General features: G+C 39.6%; 1 protein-coding gene across 1 annotated transcript; it reads left to right on the top strand.

Moving 5' to 3' along the window:
• Positions 1-636: 636 nt before the first annotated feature.
• LOC121860065 (integrin alpha-PS2-like) lies at positions 637-3894 on the top strand (the record flags this gene model as incomplete). Its single annotated transcript, XM_042357078.1, has 4 exons — positions 637-841; positions 1162-1373; positions 1510-1802; positions 3869-3894. Coding segments are annotated over 4 exons (736 nt in total), but the record flags the coding sequence as incomplete, so codon positions are not given.
• Positions 3895-20291: the final 16397 nt, after the last annotated feature.

Raw genomic sequence — 20291 nt, 5'->3', positions numbered from 1 at the left:
CACACATCCTAAAGCTGCCTCCCGAAAGTTGGGAATGCTGTACAGATGCCGTAGCTATTTCACTCCTGAGCAGTTGCTCCAAGTATATAAGGGATTCATTCGTCCAAACTTGGAGTACTGCTCTCATATCTGGGGTGGCTCTTCTTCTGTCCAACTGTTAGATTGGGTGGAATCAAAGGCATTTCGTCTTATTAATTCTCCACCTTTAGTTGACAATCTTTCTTCCCTTTCTCTTCGCCGCAATGTTGCTTCACTCTCTCTTTTACAGGTACTTTAACGGGCAATGTTCGGTGGATTTGGCATCCTGTGTACCGCCGGCAAGGCCGTGGGCTCGTAACACTCTTTCCTCACACAGCCAAACTGTGGAATGCGCTGCCTTCTTCTGTGTTTCCATACTCATACAATCTGTCTCACTTTAAAAAGCTGGTTTTCCGGCATCTTCGTGGTGTAGATTAATATAACCTTTTTCTTTTCTATTTTGAAATTTTTTCTGTTCTTATTTTTTCGCCCCCTAGGCCCCGTTGTGGGTCGTTCGACCTGTGCCCGGTTGGGCTAATTCCCGTAAAAAGAAAAAAAAAGAAAAAACTAACCTAGGCTAACCTCACCTCACCTCACACTTGTTATATCTACACACAGGGATGCTGGGGAGTATGTGCTGGGGTCTGAGAAGGACCTTGTGGCCACGGCCAGAGTCCAGAACGCCGGGGACGACGCCTTCGAGGCCAAGCTGGTGGTGCAGGTCCCCAGGGGCGCCGCCTTCACCAAGTTCCTCCTCCTGGCCAACACCGCCGTGGATGTCACCCCCATCTGCTCCTCCAACACCAAGGGCGACCTAGAGGAGGTGTGTGTGTGTGTGTGTGTGTGTGTGTGTGTGTGTGTAAGAGAGAGAGAGAGAGAGAGAGAAGGTATGTGTGAGAGAGAGACATTAGGCCAGACAAAAATGTGAGAGAGAGAGAGAGAGAGAGAGAGACAGAGAGAGACAGAGAGAGAGAGAGAGAGAGAGAGAGAGAGAGACAGAATATAATGAACACTAGAGTGCAGACTCTCAAACAATACAAACCCATTAGTAAACTTTTAGGTGTACATGTACGTGTATACAAACGTCCAGGTGTAAATGTAGGTGTAAACACAAGTACACACAATAGTCTGTGTACCCCGCAGGTGGTGTGCGACATGGGCAACCCATTGCCAGCACTGACGAACGTGAGCCTCGAACTGGTGTTCCAACCTAAGCATGACCAGGTGAACGACACAGCCCTAGAGTTCCACGTGAGGGCGACCTCCACCAACCCCGAGGCCGACCTCAACACCTACGACAACCACATGGCCCTCGCCCTCCCGGCCACCGTCAAGACCCTCATTGATATTAAGGGGTGAGTCTCTATGGGGTTAGGTTAGGTTATATATATATGAGATAAGGGAAAAATAATTATGTTTTTGTGAATATTTCTGTTGATCCGAAAGTTAACCTCACCACCACCACACACTCACACTCTCCCTCTCCTACAGGATATCGTGGCCAGACGGACCCTTTGACTACAACGCCTCGCTCTACGGGATGGGCCTGGTGGGTGAGGAGGGCAGCATCACCCACGAGAGAGAGATCGGCCCCCAGGTCACCCATGTGTATGACGTCACCAACAGGGGCCCCTCAGACCTGCCCTCTGCCCTCATCTTCCTCCTGTGGCCCACTAGGACTCTCACTGATGACCCACTACTCTATCTCCTCGATGCTCCTGACGTGGCCCAGCCAGCCGTGTGTCATTCTGTACCTGACGTCAACTACCTGGGCCTTGAGGTGTGTGAGAGAGAGAGAGAGAGAGAGAGAGAGAGAGAGAGAGAGTATTTAGGGGTACCATAACATTATATTAAGATGCCTTATGACAATTGATACCCCGTCTGTATTCATGAGAGTATGTATGTATGTATGTATATATGTATGTATAAATATATTGTTTATTTTTCCACAATATATCCACTTTTCAATAATGGACTATATCATCTCTAGTACATTGGTCACTAGTACGGTGTTACTAGTACGACCAGGTATTACTTTGGCCCATACTAACAATGTATCTCATAAAAGTATCTGTCCACACTGTGTAAAACATTATGAGACCACGGATGATAGATATTGGGACATGCGTCTTGGGATATGCATCTACTCTGGGATATACAGTAGTTTTATGCAATGTGTATTTCGGTATAAGTAATATAATGCCACAGAGCCACGCGTACCAACCCTCCCGGGACACACTGCCACACATAGGATAGACTCGTAGCAACGGATTTAAGTTGGATACAGGATAGGACTCGTAGCAACGGATTTAAGTTGGATAAGTTTAGGTTTAGGAGGGAGATAGGAAGGAACTGGTTCACAAATAGGGTGGTGGACGAGTGGAACAAGCTTACCAACTCTGTAGTAAGTGCTGGAACGCTGGATAGTTTTAAAAGGAAGCTAGATAGATTCATGGATGATAGAGAGTGGTAGTAACTCTCGACAGGAGCTGCCATGCACAGGCCAATCGGCCTATTGCAGACTCCTTATTTTCTTATGTTCTTATGTTCTTATACCAACCCTCCCGAGACATCACCAGTTGGCTGTAGCATTTCGGAAGTCACCAGACCCATCCTGGCAGATATTTTTTGGAGATACTGTACATAGACCTAACCTAACAATATACATAGACAGTATATATATATATATATATTATATATATACATATATATATATATATATATATATATATATATATATATATATATATATATATATATATATATATATATATATATATATATATATATATATATATAGATATATATATACAGTATATATTATATATATATTATATATACAGTCAACCCTCACTTTACGCGGTCCCACATTCCGCTTCATCGCCACGCCAAAAATTCTGCCGGAACCCAGGATGCTCAAGTTAACCCTCACTTTACGCGGTCCCACATTCCGCGCTTCCACGCTACGCTGCCCTGCCGAACCCAGGATGCTCACATTCGCGGTGGTGTACCCCTTTACGCTGAGAGCGGCTGGCGAGCCGCCGCCATTTTGATCCAAACCTCCCGCCATCCGCCATGTTGTGTAAGTTGGCATGTAATATGGAAGCAGGTCGCCCAGTCATCAAAACATTACCAGTTCTTCACCCCCACCCACCACGCCCAAGTCAGTGATAGTGATAATTATGGTGAGGATATGGACTTATATGGATTTGGGGGTTTGACAAAGAGGCCCTGCAAGCCTCTGTGGTGGATAGTGATACAATTGATACAAGTGACACAGGTGAGGGCCAATAATCTGCCCTCTCCGGAGCCAACCGCCCATCTCCGTGTGCCCAGCCATTTTTTCTACTAATGTAAGTGTTAAAACCTAATATTATTGATATTTCTCTTAATTATTAATTGTGTGTGCATACCATCATAAAGTTAAGATAATATTACTACAACATAGTTATGTGTCGCAAAAGTGAGTTTGGGGATCGGCCGGACTCCATTTCAATTAATCCCATATGTTATGTTATTCACTTTATTTATTTTCACTTTCCATGGTACTTCGGGTTACATTAACCGCAGAAAGTGAGGGTTAACTGTATACTGTATTGGAATCAAATTTGCTTAAGGATATAGTTCATATTTTATCTTCCTATATAAAATGTTTATCTTATGAAGGTAAAAGAAAGCCATTTATTTTCTGTATTTTCTATAAAGTTTATTTTATTAGGTACAGTATATTGAAAATAAAAGTTAATTCAATGTATGCTTTATTGGCATTACCTCTATACTGCAAAAAAAATAATTATTAAACAGTAGTGTTTTTATGTTGATACTAACTTATTCAACGTCTTATCATTAGGCCTACAAAAGAAGGGTTATGCCTAAGAAAAAATTACGGCCTTAAGGTTTTGCCTGGCATTAGGTTAAAATATCTTAAAATGCACAGTGTGTTAAAATCTCTGTACTCATTTAAAACTAATAAAATTGTTCAGTATGAAAGTAAATAAGAGTGTTAAAAGCATTTAAAAGATATCCTCTTGCCTCTTGTCTGTCACTATTACTAAGATTTGAAACTGCTTTCTGGTAGAACAGCAGCATTCTCAGGAGCCAGAGTCTTTGTCCTGTGAATTTTCTAGTTAGTAATATCTCCGTTAGCCGAATCCCTGAAACCCGAACTTTCTGAAAGCCGTAATTAATTCCCAAAGCATGATTTTGCAGGAAACTTATGGCTTAGGTAATGATTTTCAAAGGCACATTTTCCTGAAAATTATGAGAAAAGCTCCAGATAACCAGAAAATTCCGGAAATGGGGATACATTGGTTCGAGATGATGTAATGGGCAATTTCAGGAACTACCGAGAACATTCTTCCATTACCATAAAAATTCGAGGACGAGGGATATTTTCTTGATTTGATAATCGTCTCGTTAACGGAAAACTCATTCACGGAAGTGCTCTTTACCAATTGTTCCGGCTAACTCGAGATCTTGTAGTGGTTACTCGACCATGCAGCAACTCCTCTTCCAAGCAGCAACTTCCCAGCACCAGACTGTTTTGTATATAATATATTTTATATAAGAAACCACCATTAAGAGTTTTCCTTTCTCCAACCCATCCTGAGTGTGAGACAACATCACGCAACCCTACAATAACACAGTATTGGGTGTTTTACCCATAATAGAAGGGGTAATAAATCAATGGCCTAATGTTGGCCTATGACAAGACAATATAAGCTATAATAAGATAGCCTTATTCTGGGCAATTTCAAATTAATTGGTTAATGATAGTATAACCTTGCCTAACCTAAATGACAAATCACTTCTTAAATTACTCACTTAGCCTAGAACATGGTGTTTTCCTTTCAATGTTTGGATATTGGTCTGAATTTGTCTTCAAGTTCATACAAAAACAACAATTAAAACATGAAATATATCGACAGTCAGAAATTTTCTTAAAATTTCTACCCTATGATACTGTTCATGAAAAGTCTGGAACTAGGCCTAAGGTAGTTAGACAAAGTGTCTCACTGACAGCCTGACACACACCAAAAACCATGTACACATTCTCTAACCTAACATACCATAACATAACCAAACCACACCAAACCTATAATCTATTGGTATAATTTCTATTTAAATATTCATCATGTTCTAACTAAATTAAGTAGGCCCCACGTTTAACCTTTAATTGGCCAAAGACAAAAGCAGTTTGTAGTGAATTCCCTCCCTACACGCTGTTTGTCGCTGCTCAGCCGACCCACCCCCAGTGTATGCCTCGTGGTCTACAGTAGGTCAACCAGCCGCCATAGCTACCACGGAGAGCGGGTCAACTGCTGCCACGCCTACCCCGCTATTTAAGACCTGACCTCGTGGTGATCTCTTCTACCTACACGCAGCCAGCAACACCTCCTCCTCCGCCTGCCTGGCGTCTCGCCCGCTGGCAGCATGGCGACCACAAGCTGTCCTTCGAGCGCCCTCACCAACCAAGCTCTACATCACGCTTGTAACCATGTTGCCTTCCCAGCACCAAGCTGCATTGTACATCCACAACATGTATATAGAGAAACATTGTGAGTTTTCTCCAACCCATCCTGAGTGAACACCAAACAATCTCATACTCACAAATGGTGACTCGAGATTCGACTCACACAGGATGGGGGAGAAACTGATCACGCTCCCAGTCTTCAAGCAACATGGAAGACTGGATTATCCACACAGAAGCAGCTCTCATCGACTCTACAACTACTGTTTCTACACCGCAGGTCAGACACCCTAGAGCAGCTCTGCTACTCTAAGCAGACAGTAGCTCCTCTTCCGACCCCAGCACACCCGTCCTGCCTCAGACGCCGACCCCGGCCCAGCAGTAACCCCTGCCGCCCCTGATGCGGCCTCTGTTCCTGAGTGCGGACCCACACACCCCTCTTTTCTCCCTCAGGTACTCCCTGCTAATGTCCTGCACCCTGCTGCTGTCGTGGACCCAGCTGCTGTCACGTGCCCTCATCCGCTTCTGCTGACGCAGCCCCTGCTCCTGACCCAGGCCCACACACCCCAGCAGGCGCATCTGACGACTCTGTACCTGCCGTGAGGGAAGAAAAACATTCATCGCCTCCACACACCCTTATTCTCGCTCTCTTCTCCCACAGATATTGTGTATCTAGACAGTTCTCCCCAGCGACTGGCTCATCCACGCCATCGCCGTTGTCTCACATGAGGCATGCACCGCCCGTTCTGCCTCACATGTGCTAAGCAACTCTGCAGACAACAAGTCTCCTACACCACCTGGAGGGAAGGGGGAGTATTGTAGTGGAATTCTCCCCTACAAACGCTGTTTGTCGCTGCCTAGCCAACCCCACCAATTCCCCAGTGTATGCCTCGTGGTCTACAGTAGGTCAACCAGCACCGCCATACACCACGGAGCGGGGGTCAACTGCTAAGCCACGCCTACCCCCGCTATTTAAGACCTGACCTCGTGGTGATCTCTCTCTTTCTACCTACAGCTGCAGCCAGCAACACCTCCTCCTCCACCTGCCTGGCGGTCCTCGCTCCCGCTGGCGAGCATGGCGACCCACAAGCTGTCCTTCTCTGAGCGTCCTCACCAACCAGCTCTCTCTACATCACGCTTGTAACCATGCTGCCTTCCCAGCACCAAGCTGCATTGTACATCCAATACAACATGTATATAGAGAGCACATTGTGAGTTTCCTTTCTCCATTCCATCCTGAGTGTGAACCAAACATCTCATACCCCACAAGTTATATAGGCCCCCATTAATCAAGGTAATTGCAATCCATATTTTATGCCTAATATATTTAATTTTGGCTAGCCTATGGAAATTTATAGCCTTTCATGTTATCATAAGCCATATACATAGAAAATAGGCTGAGGCTATTGGTTGCATATTAGAAAAACAAGGCGAAGTCTTGGCAGGAATGTTCACTTGACCTCATATTTGGCTTTCATTACCGAGGGATATTTCTGGCTATACAACATTAATAAGTTCTATCTGCAAGTTTACTCAGTCATAAAACATATTTTTACCCTAAGTGTGAACAATATAAACCTTCTGTTTTGGTAAAAAATACTTTATAATTTGTAAGAAGACAAAAGATGCGTCTCTTCCAAACTGCGACAAATACAAACACTCAAAGCCTCTTATTATGGCAACAACAGTCCCATAAATGTTTTTGAGTATCTGGCCCCTGTTCAGCAAGTGAAGGGAGAGTGAAGTCACAACATCAGATTGTTATAAATTTCTGTACAATGTAGCAAATAAATAATTCTTACTTATAAAGAATAATATTAACTGCATTACCTATGTGACTCAGTCCTTATTAATTACTAATATCTACAAAAAAGGTAGTACAGTACAGCATTACAATACACGGTCTTCACAATAGGTTAAGACAGGTTTGGTTGGTTTACAAAATTGTAACAGCACTTTGCTTAATATAAATATACCCCTAACTCCAAGTATTTCATTAAATTATTCAACAAGTGATTCACCATATTGTTTATGACTAGATCACAGAGGTTGCATCTATCGCTGGGCTCAAGCCAGGGTCAGTGGATTCAGTAAACAATGCTCGCTCGCTACCACTCTCTCACACCCCAGAGAGGGGCAGTTCTCTCCATACCAATAGACAGGAAAGTTCACACTTAATAGAAGTGATATTCACAACACTTCCCTGGAGATTATTCACAATATATTCTCTCAGATTATAGCTGCATATAAACCTCTCAGCAATAAAACAGAAAATGCCAAGAAGTGTTTACATCAAGACCTGCCACTTAAAAGTTCAAAACTTAATTAAAGCAATTAGTATCATACCAAAACAGCTGTCATCTGTTCCATGTATATATTTGAAGTGTACTTCCTCAACAGATTTGCATTCTATGTATTAAAACAACCATACCAGTTAAAATACCATTACACATCACCCACATACTTCAAAGTGCTGTTTTCACCTTGTAAACGTTCATACATTAGATCAGGGGTCACCAAACTTTTTTCACAGTGGGCCGGATAACTGAAAGAATGACGAGCGCGGGCCGCATAATCATTCTGTTCAATACTTGCAAGCCAGAACGAAAGCTCTGGGAAAAAAGACGAAAAACCATGGTAACGTCAGATCGTAGGCGGAGCTACCACGAGCCGGGGAAGGACTTGGGATGGCGCGAAATAAGCAAACATTACAATAAACAAGAAAATCTGGATACAATAATTTAAAATTTAAAATAGTAAATTTAAGGCACATAGCAGTCAGGAGGTCTCCGCACGCGTGAAGATCTCCTAGTATTCTAAACATAATATTTAAATTTAAATTCTATCACAACGTCTCGTGTTCCATACATTTTATCAAGCAAATTCAAGTACCGTCGGCGGGACTGATGAACTGACGTCGCGGGCCGGGTCCGGCCCGCGGGCCGTAGTTTGGTGACCCCTGCATTAGATGGAGGTTCGGCCAGGGAAGTGTCAGTGTGGACCTGGGTACAGCACTTGGAGGTATCAATAAACCTTTACTGAGTGAACACAATGATCTGGTTCTCCATGATGTGTCATCATCCCAGAATGTAGGAAAAAAGTCACAAACCTTAACCTAACTTAACATTATTTAGGCTGTTTAAAAGATGTGTTTATATCCCTGACTTTTTCTAACCCCAATTGTGACTTTCTTTCCAGACACCTGAGCTCATTCCTCCCCCTAAACAGAAGATGTCATCATAAGTGAGGAACAACTCTCCTGGCACTGAAACTTTGGATGATAAAAGTACATCCTCTCTAGAGGAAGTTAGTTGACTCAATATAAAAACATCTCTGACATAAGCAAGAAAAATGTACCACATCAATATTCAGAGGAGGAAATAACCTCTTGAGATTTAGTAACATGAAGCAAATTAGGTCAGGTTTAATATCATAACATTATTGTGTAGAACCTAATAAAACTTGACCTAACATACCCAACTATGGGTATGTTAGGTCAGGTTTAATATCATGATATTATTGTGCAGAGCCTAATAAAACCTGACCTAACATACCCATAATTGGGTATGTTAGGTCAGGTTTAATATCATATTATTGTGCAGAACCTAATAAAACCTGACCTAACATACCCAACTATGGGTATGTTAGGTCAGGTTTAATATCATGATATTATTGTGTAGAACCTAATAAAACCTGACCTAACATACCCAACTATGGGTATGTTAGGTCAGGTTTAATATCATACAGTATTATTTTTGTAGACTAAATTCCAACCAATTCAACAAACTCCTTCTGGTGGTAGCCGTTATCTACACCTTTACCATAAACTGTATATATAAGTCATACATAATTTAATAAACAACTCACAGTGTTAATGACGTAGTTAAGTATTAAATCCTCCAAGTTTTTATTTTAAGTAACACATTTTAGTCGACTTAATGTTTACAAGTGAGGCGATGAACACTGTTAATAACTTACCACGAACATCTTGCAACTCAACTTCACCTAATATAATAATTATAAACTAACATCACATAGTTTAAACAGTTATTATTATATACTTAATATTATCTGAAAAAAAAACTTTACTCTGCTACTGATACACCTTTTTATAATTGTATTACATCTACTTCTTACTGTATTATAAACTGAACACTAAGTAATAATAAACTATCATTTGTAGTTATAGTAACACTAAGTAATAAGAAACTATTTTCAGGTAGTTATAGTAACACTAAGTAATAATAAACTATTATCAGGTAGTTATAGTAACACTAAGTAATAAGAAACTATTATCAGGTAGTTATAGTAACACTAAGTAATAATAAACTATCATCAGGTAGTTATAGTAACACTAAGTAATAATAAACTATCATTAGGTAGTTATTAGTAACACTAGGTAATAATAAACTATCATCAGGTAGTTATAGTAACACTAAGTAATAATAAACTATCATTAGGTAGTTATTAGTAACACTAAGTAATAATAAACTATTATCAGGTAGTTATAGTAACACTAAGTAATAAGAAACTATTATCAGGTAGTTATAGTAACACTAAGTAATAATAAACTATCATTAGGTAGTTATAGTAACACTAGGTAATAATAAACTATCATCAGGTAGTTATAGTAACACTAGGTAATAATAAACTATCATCAGGTAGTTATTAGTAACACTAGGTAATAATAAACTATCATCAGGTAGTTATAGTAACACTAAGTAATAAGAAACTATTTTCAGGTAGTTATAGTAACACTAAGTAATAATAAACTATTATCAGGTAGTTATAGTAACACTAAGTAATAAGAAACTATTATCAGGTAGTTATAGTAACACTAAGTAATAATAAACTATCATCAGGTAGTTATAGTAACACTAAGTAATAATAAACTATCATTAGGTAGTTATAGTAACACTAAGTAATAATAAACTATCATCGGGTAGTTATTAGTAACACTAGGTAATAATAAACTATCATTAGGTAGTTATTAGTAACACTAGGTAATAATAAACTATCATTAGGTAGTTATTAGTAACACTAGGTAATAATAAACTATCATCAGGTAGTTATTAGTAACACTAGGTAATAATAAACTATCATCAGGTAGTTATAGTAACAATAGGTAATAATAAACTATCATTAGGTAGTTATAGTAACACTAAGTAATAATAAACTATTATCAGGTAGTTATAGTAACACTAGGTAATAATAAACTATCATCAGGTAGTTATAGTAACACTAGGTAATAATAAACTATCATCAGGTAGTTATAGTAACACTAGGTAATAATAAACTATCATCAGGTAGTTATTAGTAACACTAAGTAATAATAAACTATCATCAGGTAGTTATAGTAACACTAAGTAATAATAAACTATCATTAGGTAGTTATTAGTAACACTAGGTAATAATAAACTATCATTAGGTAGTTATTAGTAACACTAGGTAATAATAAACTATCATTAGGTAGTTATAGTAACACTAGGTAATAATAAACTATCATCAGGTAGTTATAGTAACACTAGGTAATAATAAACTATCATCAGGTAGTTATAGTAACACTAAGTAATAATAAACTATCATCAGGTAGTTATAGTAACACAATTGCTCAAGGTATTGGATATTTGGACCCATATTCTAGAACGAAGGTGGTAATATCGACATATTTACCTAGATTTTGCCAAGGCTTTCGACAGTGTACCCCACGAAAGGCTGAAAATCAAACTGGAAGGGTACGGAATTCGGGGAAATGTCCTAGCGTGGATAGAAGACTTTCTACATGACCGCAAGCAATGTGTGGTGATTAATGGCACGAAATCGTCATCTGTACCTGTAACAAGTGGGGTACCGCAGGGTAGTGTATTGGGCCCGCTGTTGTTTGTTTGTTTCATAAATGATATGCCTGACGTTGTACACTCCTCCATACAAATGTTTGCCGATGACGCCAAGTTATTTCGGGAAATTAAGAACCAAGCGGACTGTGAAGAGCTGCAGAAGGACCTCTGTGGGCTCCAGGAATGGTCGAAGGAATGGCTGCTGAGATTCAATGTCACGAAGTGTAAGAGGATGCACCTGGGGCGTACCAACGGTAAGGAGGCGTACCATATGTCCCAACGGGATGAAGAAAATGTACTAGTTGAGACTGTGTGTGAGAAGGACCTAGGTGTGTATGTTGACAATGAGCTGAAGTTCTCGGGCCATTGTGAGAAGAAGGTAAATCAGGCAAATAAATTATTGGGTCTTATAAGAAGGTCGTTCAGATATCTAGACGGTCCGTCCCTCGTGACGATCTTCAGGAGTGAAGTGCTTCCCCATCTGGAGTACTGTCACCCCATCTGGTCCCGAGATATGCTAGGGACTGTCAGTTGGTTGAAAATGTTCAAAGGAGGGCCACCAAGCTGGTGCCTGCACTTCGGCATCTCAGCTACCCTGCGAGATTGGAGCGCCTGAACTTGCCTAGCTTATACTACAGACGGGCAAGGGGGGACCTAGTTGAGGTTTATAAGCATCTCAGGGGGCACTACTCAGTTGAGTGTCCTTACTTGGAGCTGGCGGACGCTCGCCCCACAAGGGGTCACAGCTCAAGATTGAAGAAGCCGCAAGTCCGGAAAACCGTGAGGGCAAACTTTTTCGGAGTGAGGGTTGTAAACTCTTGGAACAATCTACCAGAGAGTGTTGTGACGGCACCGAGTGTGAGCTCTTTCAAGAGAAGACTTGACCAACACTGGAGCGGGTTCAGGTACATTCAGGAGCCGGTGCATGCCCAGTATTTGCCAACAGTGCGTGACAGAGACGTGACCGATCGCCCGGGCGGCTAGCGAGCCGACCTTTTGGTGAAGAATATAAAGGAAAAGAGTCGTGACCGATCGCCCAAGCGGCTAACAAGCCGATCAGTGGCGAAGAGGATAAAAGTAAAAGTAAGTAAAACTAAAATAAACTATCATTAGTAGTTATTAGGTAATAATAAACTATCAATAGGTAGTTATTAGTAACACTAGGCAATAATAAACTATCATCAGGTAGTTATAGTAACACAGTAATAATAAACTATCATTAGGTAGTTATTAGTAACACTAGTAATAAACTAATATCAGGTAGTTATAATAAACTATCATCAGGTAGTTATAGTAACACTAAGTAATAATAAACTATCATCAGGTAGTTATAGTAACACTAGGTAATAATAAACTATCATAGGTAGTTATTAGTAACACTAGGTAATAATAAACTATCATCAGGTAGTTATAGTAACACTAAGTAATAATAAACTATCATCAGGTAGTTATAGTAACACTAGTAATAATAAACTATCATCAGGTAGTTATAGTAACACTAGGTAATAATAAACTATCATCAGGTAGTTGTAGTAACACTAAGTAATAATAAACTATCATCAGGTAGTTATAGTAACACTAGGTAATAATAAACTATCATCAGGTAGTTATAGTAACACTAAGTAATAATAAACTATCATCAGGTAGTTATAGTAACACTAGGTAATAATAAACTATCATTAGGTAGTTATTAGTAACACTAGGTAATAATAAACTATCATTAGGTAGGTAGGTAATAATAAACTATCATTAGGTAGTTATAGTAACACTAGGTAATAATAACTATCATCAGGTAGTTATAGTAACACTAGGTAATAATAAACTTTCATCAGGTAGGTAGTTAGTTATAGTAACACTAGGTAATAATAAACTATCATTAGGTAGTTATTAGTAACACTAGGTAATAATAAACTATCATCAGGTAGTTATAGTAACACTAGGTAATAATAAACTATCATCAGGTAGTTATAGTAACACTAAGTAATAATAAACTATCATCAGGTAGTTATAGTAACACTAGGTAATAATAAACTATCATCAGGTAGTTATAGTAACACTAAGTAATAATAAACTATTATCAGGTAGTTATAGTAACACTAAGTAATAATAAACTATCATCAGGTAGTTATAGTAACACTAGGTAATAATAAACTATTATCAGGTAGTTATAGTAACACTAAGTAATAATAAACTATCATCAGGTAGTTATAGTAACACTAGGTAATAATAAACTATCATTAGGTAGTTATAGTAACACTAAGTAATAATAAACTATCATCGGGTAGTTATTAGTAACACTAGGTAATAATAAACTATCATTAGGTAGTTATTAGTAACACTAGGTAATAATAAACTATCATTAGGTAGTTATTAGTAACACTAGGTAATAATAAACTATCATCAGGTAGTTATAGTAACACTAGGTAATAATAAACTATCATTAGGTAGTTATTAGTAACACTAGGTAATAATAAACTATCATCAGGTAGTTATAGTAACACTAAGTAATAATAAACTATCATCAGGTAGTTATAGTAACACTAGGTAATAATAAACTATCATCAGGTAGTTATTAGTAACACTAGGTAATAATAAACTATCATTAGGTAGTTATTAGTAACACTAGGTAATAATAAACTATCATCAGGTAGTTATAGTAACACTAGGTAATAATAAACTTTCATCAGGTAGTTATTAGTAACACTAGGTAATAATAAACTATCATTAGGTAGTTATTAGTAACACTAGGTAATAATAAACTATCATCAGGTAGTTATAGTAACACTAGGTAATAATAAACTATCATCAGGTAGTTATTAGTAACACTAGGTAATAATAAACTATCATTAGGTAGTTATTAGTAACACTAGGTAATAATAAACTATCATCAGGTAGTTATAGTAACACTAGGTAATAATAAACTATCATCAGGTAGTTATTAGTAACACTAGGTAATAATAAACTATCATCAGGTAGTTATAGTAACACTAAGTAATAATAAACTATCATCAGGTAGTTATAGTAACACTAGGTAATAATAAACTATCATCAGGTAGTTAGAGCAACACTAGGTAATAATAATAAACCATCAGGTAGTTGTAGTAACACTAAGTACACAACCATCATCAGGTAAAGTTATAGTAACACTCAGGTAATAATAATAAACTATCATCAGGTAGTTACAGGCAACACTAAGTAATAATAATAAACTATCAATGGGTGTTAGTTAGTAACACTTTAGTAATAATAAACTATCATTAGGTAGTTATTAGTAACACTAGGTAATAATAAACTATCATTAGGTAGTTATTAGTAACACTAGGTAATAATAAACTATCATCAGGTAGTTATAGTAACACTAGGTAATAATAAACTATCATCAGGTAGTTATAGTAACACTAGGTAATAATAAACTATCATCAGGTAGTTATAGTAACACTAGGTAATAATAAACTATCATCAGGTAGTTATTAGTAACACTAGGTAATAATAAACTATCATCAGGTAGTTATAGTAACACTAGGTAATAATAAACTATCATTAGGTAGTTATTAGTAACACTAGGTAATAATAAACTATCATTAGGTAGTTATTAGTAACACTAGGTAATAATAAACTATCATCAGGTAGTTATAGTAACACTAGGTAATAATAAACTATCATCAGGTAGTTATAGTAACAGTAATAATAAACTATCATCAGGTAGTTATAGTAACACTAGGTAATAATAAACTATCATCAGGTAGTTATAGTAACACTAAGTAATAATAAACTATTATCAGGTAGTTATAGTAACACTAAGTAATAATAAACTATCATCAGGTAGTTATAGTAACACTAGGTAATAATAAACTATCATTAGGTAGTTATAGTAACACTAAGTAATAATAAACTATCATCGGGTAGTTATTAGTAACACTAGGTAATAATAAACTATCATTAGGTAGTTATTAGTAACACTAGGTAATAATAAACTATCATTAGGTAGTTATTAGTAACACTAGGTAATAATAAACTATCATCAGGTAGTTATAGTAACACTAAGTAATAATAAACTATCATTAGGTAGTTATAGTAACACTAAGTAATAATAAACTATCATCAGGTAGTTACGTTAGGTAAATCTTAGTTGGTTGATGTTAAGCATTAAATAACTAGTTCGTGGTAGTATTATATCACTGATCAGTTCTCATCCCCCCCAGTTACCCCAAAAAGTACTTTATATACTTTCCTTGGGCGATAATTTTACATACTGTATATATTCATTAGTCTCTGTTACGGTGCACCTCGGCTATGAAAATTAGTGCTCTAAGTTTACATTAATTTGCGAAGGTTAACTTTTATAATTGAAACAGTGTTTGAGCTGTACTGCCAAGAGGATAAAAGTAAATATTCTTTTATTATTTCATAACTTGATCTGTGTATTATTTTATTGTTTTATGCACTCATATATTGGGTGATAAAATATGTTGTTACATCTAGAATGATATTACTGATTGTAAGGGCACGTGTTGGTAATATCAATGTTGTTTAGTTCTGAGGTTGATGCCCGGGGCACCTCTCTACTCTCAGCTCTCACTTGTAGTAATTGTTCCGATTCCTTCTCCCTTCTATCTGATGAATCGGCTGGAGTGTCCAATTAGCCAGGCCGTTCACATATATTTATTATTTGGGTTTAAGTAACGAAACCCAAACTGTAGTTCCTTATTTTATTACAAAAGGATTGTATCAATAATTCCTGAGTGTAGATCGACCGTAAGTTTCACTGTATATGGGTGAATGAGAAAGGGACGACGTTTATGTAATATAAACGTTAATCACGTCCTTACGATATGAGTTGCCGTGAGTGACTAAGGAGCTTCTACCCTCTTGGGAGAGTTGCCCTCTCACGTGTCCAACTCATGTCTTACTCATAGACAGTGGAAAGTTACAGGGTGGTGAACCTGAATATAATACCAGATGTATTGACCCATTTATATTGTAGTGGATTTCTCCCCTACAAACGCTGTTTGTCGCTGAGTAGCCGACCCCACGAATTCCCCAGTGTATGCCTCGTGGTCTGGGTCAACCAGCGCCGCCATACATCACGAAGATCAACTATTAAGCCATGCCTACCTCCGCTATATAAGACCTGACCTCGTGGTGACCTACCTCTTCTTTCTACCTACACCAACCAGCCAGCAACACCTCCTCCTCCTCCGCCTGCCTGGCGGTCCTCGCTCCCGCCGGCGAGCATGGCGACCCACAAGCTGTCCTCCTCTGAGCACCTTCACCAACCAGCTCTCTCTACATCACGCTTGTAACCACGCTGCCACTTCCCAGCACCAAGCTGCACTGTACATCCAATACAATATGTACAGTATACAGAGAGCACATTGTGAGTTTCCTTCCTCCATCCCATCCTGAGTGTGAACCCAAACAAACATAACGTACCCCACAAATTTTGTGCTCTCTGTATACATATTGTATTGGATGTACAGTGCAGCTTGGTGCTGGGAAGTGGCAGCGTGGTTACAATCGTGATGTAGAGAGAGCTGGTTGGTGAGGATGCTCAGAGAAGGACAGCTTGTGGGTCGCCATGCTCGCCGGCGGGAGCGAGGACCGCCAGGCAGGCGGAGGAGGAGGAGGTGTTGCTGGCTGGTTGGTGTAGGTAGAAAGAAGAGGTAGGTCACCACGAGGTCAGGTCTTATATAGCGGAGGTAGGCGTGGCTTAATAGTTGACCTCCATCATGTAAGGCGGCGCTGGTTGACCTAGACCCATTAGCGTAGCTAGGGGGGGGCGGTCCACCCCGGGCGGCACTTTTGGGTCTGCTCATCACCCATATCTGCAGCTACTGGAGACGTTAATCCATCCCTTTGTATCGGCGGCAAGTTAACCCTTGTCGTGTCTGACCTAACACCTGACCCACATCTGTCTCCTACTATTCAGAACGAGTTTATAGAAATTTTGGGAGAAAACATAAGAAGCAAAGTCATCAAGCAAGTAAAAGAAGCAAAGTACTTTTCCATGATATTCGACAGCACTCCTGATATTTCACATAAGGATCAAACGAGCCAAGTTTTACGCTATGTTATGATCGATGGAGATAAGGTGAAGGTTGTGGAATCATTTGTCGATTTCATTGAAACAAAAGGTAAAACCGCCGAGAATATTTCAATGATGATTTTGGAAAAATTAGAGAAAGACGGAATTGATATTCAAAATTGTAGAGGGCAAGCATATGATAATAGGGTGTGTCATACGGAGGCGAATTTTTTTCTTTTTGAGTTTGAAAAATCGGCCCATGGTATTAATGATGTAGTTCTATGTGCAGAATCATGTGATATCTTCAGATTTGAAAAGTTTTCATTTTTTGCTAGGTAAATTTTAACTTGAAATCTTATGAAAATTCAGTATTCCCACCCTTTTACCAACACCACTAAATAGCTTATTTAAAGTAAAGTAAATGTATCAGGTTAATTTATTAGGATGAAAATGATCCAGAATAGTGAAACGAATGATTTTGACACATTTATTAAATTTAATATTCCTTTAGAAAACAAAATCATCAAATACAAAAACCGGTTTTACTACTACGACCCGGTGTTGCTGCACACCATAGAGAACATGTCTTTCTTGCTTCTGTTTCTACTCATCACCTCCCTGCTGACCACCTGAGCTCGGATGTAGCCTTCTCCTCTCCTGGCTGTACACGTGACTGCTGGCCTCGCTCACTTGCTGTACACAACGCCTATACTCTGGGTGTGCGAGGCCAGGCAGGGACATGCATGGGGTTGTCCAGGAAAGCTCTGACTTGAACATTGGTGAGGCTGCAGGCAAGACCCTGAAGGAATCGTCACCAACTGATTCGTCATGCCCAGATCCTCTCATAAGTCTCATATCCAAGATCTTTTTGACTGCCACTCTTCTCTCCTCCTCATCCTTACTGCAGAGCATTGTCTGCAGAACTGCCTTGGGATGAGCATACCAGGAAGATCTCCTCACAGTCTGCTCCACAATCTGAACAACCTTCCTTGGCTGACTCCTCAGGAGCTCAAGCCGGAAGAGAACATGCCTCGGACCTTCGGAGAACGATGACTTGACCTTGGTGTTGAACCAATTTGGCAAGTAGACACTCACGATGAATTGGACAATAAGTCTCAGGTTGTGAACCTGGTTCCCTTCCAGTTTAGGATGAGCGACCCAAATTCTGCAGAACCTGAGAGCCGTTGTGAGCCACCTAGAATGTGAGACTGGACCTATCTGCAGGTAAGCAAGTCTATCAGGCATGACCCCAGTTTTGATGGCACTGCAAATCATGCTAACCATAGTACTGGTCAGTACTCAGGTCGTCAATGACAGTATGTGCAAGCTCAACGAGTGGAGGGCCAACTGTGATTTTTTCAAAGCTCGGATTTATTTCTAACGCAGTGGCAGAGTCCAGCATCTTGCCAAGAGGACCAGACCATCTGTTGTTTGAAAGAGTCTTGCCATCCAGCTCCTGGATCAGATGTCTGAGTGGCAACTCGTTGGTGTGGAGGTCACAAACAATCCAGACCAGCTTCCTCCCAATCTTCCGCTCTATCCACTGTATGACCCCCCCTTGCCACCCTGTGTTCGTGTTGGTGCTGTCCCCTCCAATAGCCTGCAGGGTCTGGTCTACGTTCCTCTCTCTGAGCCAGTTCACAATGTTATCTGCCACTATCTCAGCTGGTTTCCTGATGTCATCTTTCTCTGGAGTGAAATGCCACAAATACTTCCCTCCTGGTTCACTGCAGCAGGAGTAGTGTTCCTCCTTCACCATGGCAGGGAACAACTTGTCAGAATTTCCAACTTTCATGAACACTTTAGTGTCATCCCTTTTCCCATCAAAGAACAAACAATTGATTCCATTTTCTCTTATCCCCTTATCAAACTCCTCTTCTAGGTTACTGACAAGTTTCTCCTGAGCTGTCCTTACTTTGTTATGATCTATCACCAGGTGAACATCATCAGGTGTTATCAAACCATCGTCAATCCAGGCAGCTGTTGCTATCTCTGCAGTTTCTCTGAGACCAGTGTGGTGTCGCATGCTGGCCAGAGCTATGCTCGGGATATCTTTCCTATTTCGAATGTTATGCCTGGAAGGTTTGGGATCATTATTTTCTGGGTTAGGGACAAAGTCACCATTCTCCTGGTCAGCACTCGGATCAGCCATGGGGAAGTCATTAAACTCTGAATCAGCTTGACTCCAATCATCGGCCTTTTTTACCTCACCCTGGGCCTTCTCAAGTCTCTTTTCCTCGGCAACTCTTCTCCTCTTCTGTCTCTCTGTGGCAGCCTCCTGTCTCTTGGACCGAATATCTTGGCTAGAAATCATGAGAGCCCCTACTGCCAGTCTTCTCTCTCTGTGCTTTGACAAATGCCAGTTCGATCACAGGAATCTTCAGTTCACGCTTGCAAATACAGGAGATGTGGGCCTCGGATTTACAGTCACGATCGCATCCAAACTCAGGACAGAGAACAATTGGGCACTTGTGCATTAGGAAAAATAACTGGTCCAGTTGCTTGGCAAGCTGTCCTTAACTGCAAGTTTTCCTCTCCCAAGAGAGATATCTCTTGCCTTTTCCCAACTGGCTAGCAGTCTCTCACTAATCTTCTTCTGACTTGTTATGACTGGAGGTTTGAACTGAGCGTTAGCCAGAGTGTACTGTGCCAAGACAGCTTTGGTCATATCACCGGCAATGTCTTTGCGTAAGTTCTTTGGTTCTTTTCACTGATTTGCCTGATTAAAACACCGTATCTCAAAGCATCTCTCAATGTAGGCAACTCCGACTTCAGGAGCTCTCTCCCAGACCCAAGATAGTGACTGAGATGGCTGGATTTTTGGTTCCTCGTCCTGACACAAGCAGCCATCGCAAATATTATCAACTTATAAATACATCAGAATCTGAAACAGAAAAAATATTGTTAGTTGGGTTGTTAAAGAATGAAGTCAGAAAGCAAT

Source organism: Homarus americanus, unplaced genomic scaffold (genome assembly GCF_018991925.1).
Source record: "Homarus americanus isolate GMGI-L3 unplaced genomic scaffold, GMGI_Hamer_2.0 scaffold49115, whole genome shotgun sequence".
NCBI classification, from domain to species: Eukaryota; Metazoa; Arthropoda; class Malacostraca; order Decapoda; family Nephropidae; genus Homarus; species Homarus americanus.
The sequence above is the reverse complement of the archived record's forward strand: the minus strand, read 5'-3'. Positions and strand labels throughout refer to the sequence as shown.